We start from the raw sequence: 15674 nt of genomic DNA on the forward strand, positions 1-15674 counted from the left end.
GAATTGGGACTTTTTAAAACAAAAATTAACTATTTGGAACTGCGGAAATGATTTTTACAATATGATAGAGGCCATATATAAAGAACAGTGGGCTAAGGTTATAGTCAATGGAGAACTTACCCGGAAGATCCCTGTAGAAAAAGGAACGAGACAAGGATGTCCTCTATCTCCATTGTTATTTATATTTGGATTAGAGACTTTAAATGAAATAGTAAGAAATGATATTGAAATTAAAGGATTGAAGATCAAAGGAGAACAATTCAAACTACAAGCATTTGCGGACGATTTGGCTTATATCTTGGAAGAACCGAAATTATCGATAAAAAAACTACTACAAAGGATTAGGGAATATGGAGAAGTAGCGGGACTGAAAATGAATATAACCAAAACAAAACTGTTGATGAAGAATTGCAACAAAGGAGAGATAGAAGAAATTCAAAAAGATACCAATATAGAAATTGTCAAAAAAGTCAAGTACCTAGGAATAAATATTACAAGTAACAATAACAATCTATATGAAAATAACTATAAAGTTACTTTAGAAGGCATTAAAAAAGACTTGTTAAGATGGCAAGACTTACAAATTTCATTTATGGGAAGAATATCAACCATAAAAATGAATGTCTTACCACGTATACTATTTTTAGCGCAATGTATTCCAATACTTAAAAATAACAATTTTTTTGAAGAATTAAATAAAATAATAAGAACATTCATATGGCAAAGGAAAAAGGCCAGAATAAAGTTGAAATTCTTGAGAGAGAAAAAAACTAGAGGTGGACTTACTCTCCCAGATTGGACTTTGTACTATCAAGCAGCTTCACTGGGGTGGATAAAAGATTGGGTATTGCTGAATGACAGAAGAATATTAAAATTAGAAGGTTACGATCTACACATGGGCTGGCATGCCTATGTGTGGTATGAAAAAGATAAAATATATAAAAAAATTTCAAATCATACGATAAGGGGCCCATTAATTCAAATATGGCATAAAATAAAAGAAAAATACTATAAAAAAATCCCCAAATGGGTGTCCCCTTTGGAGGCCTTTATACTTCCAAATTTATTAGATGAGAATAAAAATAAAACATATCAAGACCTAACAGATGAAAAAAACCAACTGAAAACATGGCAAGAAATTAGAGCAATGAATTTAAATCTTACGATATGGGAAGAGAATCTACTAACCTCAAGATTCACAAAAGATAAGAAAATGGACTTTTATATTATAGAGACAGAATTTGATAAGATATGGCTGAAAAATAAGGAAAAATTAATCCAAAAAATTTATAACTTCCTATTAGAAGATGAAATACTGGAGGACTGGAAAAAACCTACAATGATAAAATGGGAAAAAGATCTAGGGCGGAATATAGATAAGAAGGAATGGGGAAAAACATGGAAGTCAATTAAATTTCTGAGAGCAATATCCTACAGGGAAAATATAATAAAAATGATGTATAGATGGCATTGGACGCCAGACAGGTTACAAAAATGTTATACAAATGTATCGGGAATTTGCTGGAGATGTAAACATAACATAGGAACGTATTTCCACATTTGGTGGAAATGCGAAAAAATACAAATTTTTTGGAAAATGACTAAACATCTGGTAAAAGAGATCACAGATATAGATTTAGCGTTTACTCCTGAAATCTTCTTGTTAAATATAATGCCTGATGGAATAAAATTTAATGCAAAATGTATTATTATCTATTTTATTACAATGGCTAGGATAGCTGTTGCAAAGAATTGGAAATCGGATAATTTACCGAGTCGAAATGTACTACTTAGCAACTTTTACGAAGTAATCGAGATGGATAAATTAAATATGTTCCTAGCGGGGAAAACAAGTGAGCAATTTAATCAGAAATGGCAAAAAGCCATTAATTGGTATGAAATTAACTTGTGTGGTTAACCCCCTAAATGTATGTAATGGAAAAATTTTATCATAATTTCATATTGACACTAATGTCATTTGAACTGGCTATAAGGACCCAAGATTCAAAAAATAAATCTGATTGGAAAGCCCACAGTGACCAGCCAATTGAGTCCTTGCCTGTGAGTTGCCCCTACTGAATTATGTCTTGTAACATTCCAGAATGCATGCTTTTTGTTACCAGCTCAGGACAGAAGGCAGAGATGTAGATAAGAAAGAATACCTATAGGAATTATTTGCTTTTTTCTACAGTCCTCTAGCTGAGAACTTCCAAAGAAATAAACACCAGCATATATCATATAAACACTATATTTATGACTAAATTGGTACCTACCTGTCATATCACCCACAATAGTACATAGGAAAGACCCTGATATCTTGCAAATGACCCAGGTTTCCCTGATTATTACAGTATTTACAAGTTTAATGTTGGTGAAATGTCAACGTTGGGATTCTGCTCTTTTTTGTTCTATTTGGAAACAATCTCTGGTCTCAAGGGGTGAACTGGAATGGCATAAGACATAATTCAAGAACTCAGATGGCTGTTCTCAAATCTATTTCCTCTGCCACTCCAGAATGTACCTAAACAATGAGTCCTCAGAAATCAGTGAGCATTCTGCATGAAAGAACCAGTCCAAAACTGCCTGGGTGGAGTGTACCCTATGCTCAAGTGCAGCCTTTGTAAAGCTGCTGCTGTAATGTCACACAAAGGAACATGCTCAAGCAGCTGCCTTATACATCTCTTTCCAGTAGACGTCTGAAAAGGAAAGTGGTTAGCATTCCACCTCTTCATAACAGCACTGGTGGTTAACACAGATCTGACCAGTTATTTGAGGGAAGACTCCATTATGACCCTGTTTTCCTCTTCCCAACAAGCCACAGGCATTTAGATTTGAGATAAGAGTGTCATTCCATTTGTCATTGTCCATAGTCTTGCCCTGGCAAAGGGCCAACAAAATTATCAAGGATCTGAGATAGATCGGAGTCAAAAGAGAAATTCCAACACATACAATTGGATTCTGGTAGATGTAATAACATCTTGATCATAAAGGTCTTTGCCAACCTGGCCTTGTTAATGAGATATACCACCGCTTTGTGAACCTTGTAGGTTTTTGAAGTTACATCAGCTTGAATCTTTTCTAGACAGGATGTTCTGATGTGAAGGTCATCTAACTAAAGTTATATATATATGAATATCTTATTCTCTGAGGTATGTAATTCTTTGGGTAAGACGAGTGGTACTTCCTGCTCAAGGTATCAAGTTTTTGTCCTCCTTTGTCAACAGGGGCTTACTGAAAGGTCTGCTGACCGTCTTGGTGCATCTCCTCTGTTATTAGAAAACACAGTGGTGGATGTGTGGTTAGAAAGGAACAGCCCTCTGGTTTCACCTTGCACAAATTTTCTATCTGGTGTGTGGCTGCTTTATTCCACAGCTCATTAGTCATATCCATAAATCATTCAAAGTGAGTATAAGTGAGTATAAGTAGAGCAAGTAAAGGTGACTCAGGATCTTATCTCAGAGGCGTTGAGCGATAGTGTTGTCCTCTGCGTCCAAATAACATGCCATGTGAAGCATTTGATCCATATACAATTTTAAGATCCTTGCTGAGAGATACAGGTATAGCATTAATAATACTCTCATCAGGAGATGGATCTGATACTGCTTTTGAGCCAACTTTGAATCCAAGAGCAAGTTCATTAAGTCTCTTCTTCAGATCCAAGCTTGGGATCAGAGCACACTAGAGCTCTAGAAACAGTAGCCAAAGCTGTAGCCAATGGCTTACATGTACAAGATGGTTGAGGAAGAGTCAGATCCTGTCTCTGTCCGGGTCCCTAACAGTCACCCAATCTCACAGATATGCAGATGATATGAAGTACATATATGACTGCTAATGCATTGAGGGTAACTCGACAACCACTGGGGTAGATCAGTTATTGGAGGCCTCAGTTCTGAGACTGGCTCTGGTTCCACTTCCACTTCTGAAAGCGAATAAGTAGGTGAGAAAGATGGAAGAAATGGCATCCTAGGAAGCTGGAAGAGCATTTCCTTGACCTCCTGAGTCAGTTCTGATGCTGGAACCAACTGGGAATGATGGCTCTTAAGGGTCCTTTCTTGTCCTAGTTATTTCATCTTTGCCTTGGCTTGTTTTACTGGCAGTTCCAATGAGCTCCTTGGAACCGGCAGGGACCAAGACTGAGGTGGTTATGGTTCCAATCATGGAACCTATGGGGCCGACTTGATAGATGCCAAGGACAGTGGGTTTGAGGAGTGGTCAGACATGGCTGCGGGGGCTTGGATAGACCATGTACAAGATAGAGCTTTTTCTCAGAGGGCAGCTTTGAGGTTAGAGGCCCTGTCACTCTGTGCTTTAGAAGTGAATTGCTGGCATGCCCTGCATGTTGCGTATTGTGTTCTTTGCTTAAATGGAGCAAGAACAGGCTGTGGTCGTCAGCGTAGGTCATTTTGGCATTGCACTGGGCACATTTCTTAAGGAAACCTTTTTGAGCCATTTTCACACAAGACTCGTTTCCTTGCTGTTCATGGAGGGGGTTTCAAAGTAAGCCTTAAATCAACTAAATTTGTATAATAAGGTGGAAGTTTACTCCTGGACTTCTTAACCTCTCAGACTCAAAGAAAAACAGAACAAAAGTACCCCCAAAACCCTGAAACAAGCCAAAATCAGGTAAGGTTGAGGAGCAAACGCTAGAAGAACCTTCTCCAAGAGTGGCGAAAATGGAACTGAGGGAAGGGGGTGCTGCTTCCTCGGAGCATGTGACCATTTAGGCAAGAAAATGCCTTGCAACAGCTCCAAGGGGGAGAGATGCCACCCGTGGACTTTTAAGTTAGAAAAAGTGTCTCTGAGCAGGCTTGCTCATATGCAGTCCCCCGATGTGTGCCTGTAAAAAAGACTGAAGATAAAGCATTTTTCCTTTTCATAAGTGTATCAGATGCCTGCAAAATGACAATACTGCCAGATCAGGGTTTCTTAGCTAACTCCCTCTGTACACTTATTTTGTGTGTATGTTAATTTTAAAAGGCATCCTGTTAAAACAGAGGTTCTGTCTGAGATGCTGAAGAGCTACTATCAGAGTTGCACATAATCTCATTCCCTGACAGTCTGTGGTTAGCTTCTCCACCCATGGCAGCCATTTTGTGGTTGCATCCACCACCCTCTGTCAGAGATAAACAGGTTGCTTACCTGTAACTGGTGTTCTTCAAGTGGTCATCTGTGCATTCACACCCATGGGATACAGTGCGCATGTGCTGGATCAATCGGCATTGTAGCAAGCTCTTAACAGATTTTCGCACCCAGACCTCGGGCATGCACAGGAACCCCACCACGCATGCCCAGAGAGGTGGGCGCGGACATCCCGCCAGTTCCTTTGAACTGCCGTGAATCAACCCCTATGGAAAATGTAGAAGCTGATAGCAGCGGGGAAGGAGGGCGGGTGGTGTGAATGCACAGATGACCACTCGAAGATCACCAGTTACAGGTAAGCAACCTGTTTATCTTCGACGTGGTCTCTGTACTTCACACCCATGGGAGATTAGTGGCCTACCTGGAGGAGGGTGCTGGCAGGTCATTACTGTGAAGCCGAGGATAAGATGTGACGTCCCATGTTGGTATGAGAGTTCTTTCGGACGTCTAGCACGTAGTGCCTTATGAACGTGTTTGGCGTAGCCCACATAGCGGCTCTGCAAATGTCCATTAAGGGAACTCCCTGGAGGAAGGCAGTGGAGGCTGCAACAGCTCTGGTTGAATGAGCCCTGATAGGGCCAGGCAATGGCTGCTTGGTGATAAGGTAGCAGAGGTGGATGAGACCTGCAATCCACCTTCTTAGGCGCTGAGCCATGATGCGAGTGCCCAGCCTTGCTGGCGCATAGGAGACAAAAAGTTGAGAGTCACGTCTTGTTGGACGGGTTCTATTTAAGTAAAACAGGAGCGCACGCTTCATATCCAACGTGTGTAACAGCCTCTCCTCTGAGGATGTCGGCGCTGGGAAGAAATCCAGGAGGAAGACCTCTGCCTGTAGGTGAAATTCTGAAACTACCTTTGGCAGGAACAAGGTGTCAGGTACAAGGCGGACGCCGTCTGGCAAAAAAGACAAGTAAGGAGTGTCATGTCTGAAAGCCAGTATTTCTCCAACTCGCCGTGCTGAAGTGACAGCAACCAGAAAGGCCGTTTTCCACGGCAGGAATTTTAGGTTGCAAGTTGCGAGCGGCTCAAAAGGTTTCCTGGTGAGTTGGCGAAGGACCAGGGGAAAGTCCCAGGGGACGACAGGAGTTTTGATGGGAGGGTAGAGATGCAACAGTCCCTTCAAAAAACGTTTTGAAAGTGGATGCGAGAACAGTGTGCATCCCTCAACTTGAACATGGTAGGCCAAAAGTGCAGCAAAACAAACCCTTAATGAGGAATGTGAAAGTCCCGAGTCAGCGAGAGACAGGAGGAAATTAAAAACTTTCTCAAGACCTGCAGAGGTGGCTCGAGGGGCATCGTCACCCAAAGAGGAACAGAATTTTTGCCACTTGAAATGATACGACTTTCGCATAGTGGACTTTCTGGAGTTTAGCAAGACATTTGCTATGCGGACGGAAAAGCTGTTGACGCTACTCTCCAGGCTGTCAACTTCATTCATGGCACATCTTGGTATAGGAGAGGGGACTCGGTTAGGAACAGGAGGTCTTGTGCTGGAGGAAACTGGTGGTAGACCCCTGCTGACAGATTGATGGTTGAGACCTATGGTTGCCTCGGCCACCACGGGGTTATGAGGACGCAGTCCGCTCTGTTGCTGACGATTTTGCGGACCACTCTCAGAAGCAGAGGCAGTGGAGGGAAGAGGTAGAGAAATCTTCTGGACCACGGATAGAGGAGACCGTCCCCTAGAAATTGTGGGTCCCTGCCACCTTGGGTGCAGAACAGAGGGCACTTTTTGTTTGCCCTGGTGGCAAAAACATCTATCTGGGGGAACCCCCACCTGCAGAAGAGTGGAAGAAGGTACGGTGGATTCATTTTCCACTCGTGGAGACTGAGTCCTGCCCGACTCAGGTGGTCTGCCTGTACATTCATGTGCCCTGGGATGTGCGTGGTGACTACGAAGACGTTGTGGGCTATGCAGGTCCCATAACTGGAGGGTGAGGTCGCAGAGGCATTGGGAGACAGTGCCCCCTTGCTTGTTCACATAACTGAGGGCAGTAGTATTGTCTGTGAGGACCGTGACACATTTCCCCTCAATCGGGGTAGGAAACTGGTGACAGCGAACTGTATCGCAAGCAGTTCCAGGAAATTTATGTGCCAATTTCGTTTCTGAGTGTCCCATCCGCCTCCGGCACAAAGTCCCATCATGTGGGTGCCCCAGCCCGAGAGGGAGGCATCTGTCATTAGGGTCATTTGGGGTGATGGAGGATGGAAGGGTGCTCCCTGGAATAGGTTGGAAGGGACAGTCCACCAAAGTAAAGAGTCCTGTACTTTGACAGGTGGGAATAGGTGGGTGGTGTGTCTCTCTCTCTCTGGATTGAAATTGTGGATAAACCATAGTTGCAGGTGATACATTTTTAATTTGGCAAAAAACAGGACTGATGTAGTAGCGGCCATGAGGCCAAGTAACCTTTTTATTTGAAAGGCCGTCACTGAGGGCCGGGTACGGATGAAAGTGGCTAGGTCGATGATGTCGGCTGCCCTGTTTTGTGGCAGGTAGGCTGTGCAAATCGTGGAGTCCAGTAGCGCACTGATGTAGTGTATTTTCTGGACCAGTTGAAGTTGAGACTTTTCCAGATTGACTTGTAGACCCAGGTTTTCCAGGAGGACCAGTGTCCTGTTGATGTTTGAGACTAGGGCGTCCCTGGAAGTCGCTACCAAGAGCCAATCGTCGATGTACGGGTAGATGGAGATACTCTTGAGATGAAGGAAGGCCACGACCACCACCATCGTCTTTGTGAAGACTCTTGGTGCACTTGAAAGGCCGAATGGCAGGGCTGCATATTGGTAATGATGTTGACCAATTGTGAGGTGTAGGTATTAGCGGTGGGACGGGTGGATGGTGAGGTGGAAGTATGCGTCTTGGAGGTCGAGGGTGGCCATCCAGACGTTTTTCTGGAGGAGTGGCAGAATCTGCTGTAAGGACACCATGCGGAAGCAGTGGTAGCTCACAAAGTGGTTTAGTGCCCGTAGATCTAAGATCAGTTGAACGCCTCCATCCCACTTCGGAACAGTGAAATAGTGGGAGTAGAATCCCTTGCCCTGTAGATGCAGTGGCACCAGCTCAATAGCTCCCTTCTGCAGAAGGACATTCTTCCAGGAGGGCTGGAGAAGTGGGTGTGGAGACAAAGACAGGAGTGATGGGGTTCTGAATGAATTCTATGCGGTAGCCCTGGGTTAAGATGGACAGCACCCATTCGTCTGTGGTGATGAGGTGCCAGGTTTCGAGGAAAGGGGTTAGACGGGTTGGATGTGACTGGGAGATATGGAAGTCAAAAACCCTGCTTGGCAGACTTTGCCTGCTTACTGCGGGAAGACTGTTGTCCCGATCCAAATCTAGGTTTCTGGAATGTGGGTTTCTGGCCTCCAGAGGATGTACGTGGCCTCCATTGCCGGTCAGGAGATTGACGGTTTGGGTGTGTTTTTGCCAGGGTCTGGACCAGGGATGAGGTCGGTAATGTTGCCTCATGGATGAGGAAATGCCCAGAGCACGAGAAGCTTTTATGCTTTTATCCATATCTTGTAATATGGTGTCTGTAGTACTGTTAAACAGACCAAGGCCATCAAAGGAGAGGTCCTCTACGTATGACCTAGTATCTGGCTGTAGATTGGTTTGGTGAAGTGGTTAAGTGTGCGGACTCTAATCTGGGAGAACCGGGTTTGATTCCCCACCCTCCACTTGCACCTGCTGATGTGACCTTGGGTCAGTCACAAGCTCTGGCACAGCTGTCCTTGAAAAAGAGCAGTTTGTGTCAGAGTTCTCTCAGCCCCACCCACCTCACAGGGTGTCTGTTGTGGGGAGGGGAAGGTGGAGTTGGCCTCTCATATAATACTTCATTGTCCTTTGTATGATGAAGAGAGACAGCAGTTGCTGACACCCCTTCTCTCACATTTTAAACCCTTGGCTCATTATCTTACATATGACGAGGATTGTTTGATGAAGTTTTTATTGGCCGATACTTATGATTCTGTCACACGCAATGTTGCTAAATATTGTTACCTGGTAATCAAAAAGCGCAGAATGTATTGTAACGCGAGCCATTCATGACGGAATTGACCGGTTTGGTATTTTAGTAATTAAGGTTGTAAGGATTTTATGTTGTAGACTCTGTGTTGTTCTATCTTGGTTTATTTTGCTGGTCTTATGACTGTTCTTAATAAATTTGAATTTGAATTTGATTTGTTGCTTTGCCAGTACCATGCCCTCCTTTTGGATGATGCGGGCTGCCTGATGCTTGTCTTCTGGAAGGTGAGCCAGAAGTTCAGCAAGCCTTTCCCACAAAGTGTACTAGTATCTACTCATACACGCTAAGTAATTGGTGGTCTTTACTCCTAGTGCTCCCGTAGAGTAGAAACATTGTCCGAATGCATCTAACTTTCTGCTCTCCTTGTCTGAAGGTGCAGAATGTGTTCTCTTGGACTTGGATGAGGATGTGACTACCATGGAGTTTGGAACTGTTGGGAAATGAACTAATTTATGATTTTATATCTGCTACACAAGCAACAAATGGACTGTGCACACACTTGTATACCATGAGCCTAGAGAAAGCTGTTTGCATCACCTACTGTGTGAGAGAGATTTCACATAGGGAACACTTGCCTGCATTTCATGTTAATGAAGCTTGCACACATTAAGCTCAGGGCATTATGGGAAGGAGAAGCACATGTTAGCCATTGTGAGTAGAACAACAACCCAGAAGGAGAAATTCCACCATTACTAAAGGGATGGGATGTCACGGAGAACACTACATTTGAATTGCAGTTTCCTGTTTACAATGCCTTGGCAGCCTGGTAAAGCCAAGATTCATCTCCACAACAAAGAGATGTCCTGAAGCTGAGATTCCACACCTGACCAGATGGCATTTTATGAGAAAGAGTAAAGTATTTCAAATATTGGCCCAACCCATAGAACACCGGCCCTTTTACACATTCGCCAATCAGGAAAGTCTATGGGATGGACTTGTTAGTAAGTGGGATTACAGGAGGGCAAGGTGCCACCCACCTGGAGATTCAACTATATAATGCAAGGACCATGCTTTAAGAGCTGGGCCAGCCACATTCTACCTTCAACGCAAGACCATGCTTCAGGCTGGCCACACTCCACTACCCCCCCCCCTTACCTGCCTTAAAACTCTTTGTCTTTACTGGATCTCTTTGGGATGCGCAGCCAAAAAGATCCACACACACACTAGCTAGCTGGTTCTGGCAGTGTGAATTAGTAACTACCCCTAGAACCATTTCTTACCCTCCAATTTCCCCTTGCAACAGACAAGGCTTCTGGAACAGGCGAGTATGAATCTAAATAGCTACCTTCCTACCTCCAAGTAAATAAGAAACTATCTTAATATTCTTTCTGTAATTCTAGAGGAACCTTGAGTGTATGTGAATTGTGAGACTGATGTTTTTGCATGTGTGACTTTAATATTGCTCAGTAAAAAGATTATTTGTTTTGGAAAAATACCCGTGTGATTTCAATTACTGGAACTCTGGGTTCGGACACGACCCTAGTATAGCTGGTCAGAACTCACGTTAAAAATATAGTCAGACTCAGCTGTAGATAAAGCTGTTGGCGTAACAGTCCGAATGCATCTAACTTTCTGCTCTCCTTGTCTGAAGGTGCAGAATGTGTTCTCTTGGACTTGGATGAGGATGTGACTACCATGGAGTTTGGTTGAGGATGGGTGAAAAAGAATTCTGCTCCTTTTTGGAGCCCTTTTTGGCCGACTTGTGCTCTTTACCCATCTTCTGTTTCCTTTTCACGGGCGTCTATGCCGAAGACTGCGCTGCCGGTGCCGAACGCTTCGATGTCGACTGAACAATGTCGGCTGAACAATGTCGGACAAGGGCTTCGAAACTGGAGCCGTCGATGTTGATGGTCTGAGTCCATGTCTGAAACGGGGTTTAGCGCTGACTCTAGTAACGCTACTCGGAGTTGCGCCGCTCGATTTTTTCTAGTTTGATTGGAAAACTTGGCGCAGTGTCGACAGGACTCTGGTCGGTGCGTCTCGCCAAGACAAGAAATGCAGAGGTTGTGGCCGTCAGGTGGAGCGAGCTTACTGCCACAATCCCTGCAACGCTTGAAAAAGCCCCACTTCTTCTCCATAAATAAGCAAAACGGAGAAGAAAAAGATGTGTGTGTGTGGGGGGGAAGCCCGAAGGCCAGAGTGAGGTAAACGAAAAAACTTCCCCAGAAACTAAACAAAGTTCTCTTTTTTTTGAAGAAACAACAAAACAAAAAAGGTAGAAGCGAAAAATAAAGAAAACTGAGGAGAAAACCGAAGAGCTCTGAGGAGAAAAAAAGCTACCGATCAGACTGACGAAAGGAAGGTGCTTCCAGCACGGCGGAAATAAAGGAACTGGTGGGATGTCCGCGCCCACCCCTCTGGGCATGCGTGGTGGGGTTCCTGCGCATGCCCGAGGTCTGGGCGCGAAAATCCATTAAGAGCTTGCTACAATGTCGATCGATCCAGCGCATGCGCACTGTATCCCATGGGTGTGAAGCACAGAGAGCACGTCAAAGATCCAAAGGTGCTTGCAGGCTCAAAAAAAATTGGGGACCGTGTTCTAGATGAACAGCTCCTATGTTATCTTTTATGACACTGTTGGCTCTCGATATTTGTGGCAGAAAAATAAGTGAGCCTGGGGTTCCATAGCTGGAAAGCATCCATCACCAATTAACTGGTGTAAGAATCACCGGGGCCTCAAATTCACAAGCACATACACAACACAGACACTGCAATCCTGAAGCGGGATCCAAAAGCATTCCGGGAGCTGATCAGCCACTACGTCAGCATATCTCAAAGATATGCTGGCATATCTCAGAGATATGTACCCTCAGGATAAAGCTGCCCATCAAACAAGGCAAACCACATGGTGCTGGAAAGCGCTATCAACTCAACAGGAACAGTGATGGCCAGACACTAACAAAGCAGAAGGCAACTGACTTGTACAATTAGTTGTTACCTGTATGAATGCGGCTATGTCTTTCCAGTTGACTTGGCTTAGCAAAGGCTTTTTCACAAGTATCACACTTAAACACTCTTGGTTTCTGGGAACTCAGAGATGGTCCAGCCTGATGTGTCTGCATATGCTCCTAATCAAAACACACACAAAAATTTTTGCATGTTAAACTGTAGTATCAAACATGTTTTAGGGCTAACGCTAAGGGGAGGGCATCCTCATACTTTTTGCGGAGATACAAAAGCATGATGCCAGCAATGGCCAAATTCAGCCTATTTTAGTAAGGAGAAAATAAAATAAATCTCTCTGTATGACAATAAGTACTTGAATGAAGAACAAATTAAACATTTACAAGAAAAAAAGATGACAGGATCATTCCCAATTGTCCTGTTTCAGCAAGAGGAATCCTGAAAAGAACAATGTTTTTTGGTTTCTAAGCAACATGTTTTACCAGATTCTACTTTATAAGGAAAGAAGGCTACATTTGTAGACAAGATTAGCAGAGACAGCATGACCCAAAATAAAAATGTATTTTTTCTAAAGAATGATATACTAAAAGTACTGAAATGTACCTTCCAGAATCTGTTTAAAGATGTACAATATTACTTTTATTGCCTCCCAAACAGGTTATAATAATATAAATCAATAGAATACAGTGAACAAGTGAAAATGTCTTATTCGGAGTCAGACTAACTGGACCATGAAGGAAAGCTTGTACTAGCAGCAGCTCTCCAGTTTCTTAGAGACAGAGGTCTTTTATACCTACTGCCTGGTCCTTAATTGGAATTGGTGGGGATTCAACCTGGAGCCTTCTGCTTGCCATACAGATCCTCTACCTTTGGGTCACTTGCTGTTTAGTACTTTTTTCATTAAATGAAAACCTGTTTCATTTTTCCTTTTAAACTTACTAACAGGAGTAGGATTTCATTATTATCAGCAAATAATGCACAATGTGAAGATGTAGTCCTTACCAAATATACTGTTTATATATGCCCTCTATTCAGAAGGGATTAAAAAAAATCTTTTTCTTTTTGTTATAACAATACATTAAGTTTATCACAGACCTTAAGATGTGTTGCCCGTTTGAAGGCTTTATTGCAGATGTGACAAACGTGGATTCTTTCCTTGCCATGGACTTCTTTACTATGCTGCATTAGCATGGCAGCTGAAGAAAAAGTCTGACTACATTCAAAACACTGGTGTACACGGGGCTCTTTTTCAGCTTGAACACCTTTATGGAGACTTGGAGAAACCTCACTCACCTGCAGAAATTCCATAAATATGGAAACAAATAATTACAGGAAATAAAACCACCTAAAACTCATGTGGTTATTTAACACTTTCTCAGAATAAATTTAGAGTCCAGTGGCACCTTTAAGACCAACAGATGTTTATTCAAGGTATGACCTTTCGTGTGCAAGGTTCTAAACCTCATCTACCATTCCAATGTATTTGAAAAAGTGTGCCTTGCACACAAAAGCTCATATCTTGAATAAACCTTTGTTGGTCTTAAAGGTGCCACCGGACTCTTAATTTGTTCTACTGCCTCAGACCAACATGGCTGACTGCCTGGAACTTTCTCAGAATGATCTCAGAAATGATGCTGAGACAGGCCATGCAAAACAGGGTTGCACTTACCTGTAACTGCTGTTCATCAAGTAGTCTTCCGTGCAGTCCTACATGAGGACTGTGCTTGCACAGGCCAGTCTCAGAGAGAAGTGTTCAAAGCTTTCTGGCTCTTTCCAGAAGACGCATGGTGCTCCCCCTCCCCTCCAATGCAAGTTCATATTTTCCCACCCAAACTGGCACGAGGGAGGCAGGGAGCTCACTCCTCTCTCAATCCTCTTTGTCGCCATGGAAAAGGACCCACAGAGCAGAGGATCCTACAGCAGGCAGAGGAGGGAGGGAGGGAGGGATGTGTGCCTGCACAGATGACCACTCGATGAACAACAGTTACAGGTATACACAACCATATTTTCATTGTTGTGGCTTCTGTGCAGTCTCACAGGGAAGAATAGCAAGCTCACTTACCAGAGGAGGTAGGCATGTGACCATCAGCAAAATATTGACTGTAATGTTGCTTTTTTCACAGCTGCATCACTCTTGGAGTCTATGTTGACAACATAGCCTTTGATGGAAGGTCAGCAGGGAGGACTAGGTGGCTGCTTTGCAGATGTTGTCCAATGGGACATTCCCCAGGAATGCTGCTGAGGACTGTGACCTCACCGAGTGCACTTTTATAGGAAAAGGACAGTCAGGCTACAAGGTCAGATAGCAACTGTGCTAAAGGTGCAGTGAAAAGCCAGTCATCTATATAGGGATATAACCTGCAATCTTGAGGGCATAGATGGGCAATCACAACAGACATACATCTGCTAAATACCCTTGGTGCAGTAGCCAGGCCAAAGGGTAGAACAGTGTATTGGTAGTTGGCAGTTCCACACTGAAAACACAGATATTTCTGTATTGTTTATGTATGACAATATGGAAATACATGTCTTTAAGGTCAATATTGGCACACTAATCCTTCTGTAACAGAGAAAGCACTTCTACTAGGGCAACTGTATGGAATCTAGGGACTTTCAGAAATTTATTAAGGCCCCTAAGATCTAGAATGGGTCTTTTCCCATCATCTTTTTTGTTAACCTAAAATACTGGGAATAAAACCCAGTCATGACATCCCTAGGGAATGGAGTTGCGTGCTTGCCATGATGCCTCCCTTGTTCTTTCTTGCCCAATGGATGTGAGGCATATGATGGGTGAGGACCTGTATACTGGTAAGAAGGATGGAATCTGTAAGGGTATTGGAATATATGGATGTGCCGCATGTCTGAGAAAATACCTTGGTTGAAGGTCTGAGCAGGAGGACCAGTTATGCCAAGTGTCTTTGATGGTGGATCCGGTCTAACACTCTGTGCACTGAATAAGTCCTTTCCCTCAAAGGGAAGGTCTTCAACCTCACCTTTAGTGTCGTTTGGCAAAGTACACCTCAGCCAGGAACATCTTCAGAGAATGACTGCTGATGCCATAGATCTACTGGCTGAGTCAGTTACATGCCTAGTGGTGCTGAGTTGCCTTTTTCCAAGATTTAGACTCTCTGCCTGAATGACCTTGGTTAAGGTAGCATGTCAATGGTCTGATATGTATGTTCCCATAAGAACATTTGGTAATGTCCCATGATGGAGTTAAAGTTAGCCATCCTCAAATTAGTGCCGCCAATGAATAAATTTTGTGGCCCAAACCATCTAGTTTCCTGCCCTCTCTATCAAAGGGCAAGGAATGAGACCCAGAAAAATTGTTTCAAAAGTATGACCTCTGTAATGATAGAGCTGGCAACAGCATGAGTGAAGAGAGAAATCACACTTTTTAAGCAGCACCACTACCAATAAAAGAAAATAACACAACAGAAAAATGAAGCGGGGAAAGTTGGTTTTCTTCCCTTCACCGAGTCTCTGCTGCTACTGTACTCTTTTTTTAAAAAAGGTTCTCACCAATGAAGATCTAACACTGTGAGGAAAGCATGGTCTGAAGAAAGCAGAAAGATCTGAGTAGGAAAGTGCCCTTTTTCAATTTTGGCA

General features: G+C 43.4%; 1 protein-coding gene across 1 annotated transcript in view; it reads right to left on the minus strand.

The window, feature by feature from the left end:
* ZNF236 (zinc finger protein 236) overlaps window positions 1-15674 on the minus strand; it is a 92143-nt gene that overhangs the window by 6936 nt on the left and 69533 nt on the right. Inside the window, exons 30-31 of the mRNA XM_015412837.1 lie at window positions 13161-13358; window positions 12100-12229 (exon numbers count right to left, since the gene is read on the minus strand). Of these exons, the coding sequence (XP_015268323.1) occupies window positions 12100-12229; window positions 13161-13358 (328 nt within the window). The remainder of the gene's footprint in view (window positions 1-12099; window positions 12230-13160; window positions 13359-15674) is intronic.

Source organism: Gekko japonicus, unplaced genomic scaffold, assembly GCF_001447785.1.
Source record: "Gekko japonicus isolate JY-2015 unplaced genomic scaffold, Gekko_japonicus_V1.1 scaffold1157, whole genome shotgun sequence".
In the NCBI taxonomy this organism is placed as follows: domain Eukaryota; kingdom Metazoa; phylum Chordata; class Lepidosauria; order Squamata; family Gekkonidae; genus Gekko; species Gekko japonicus.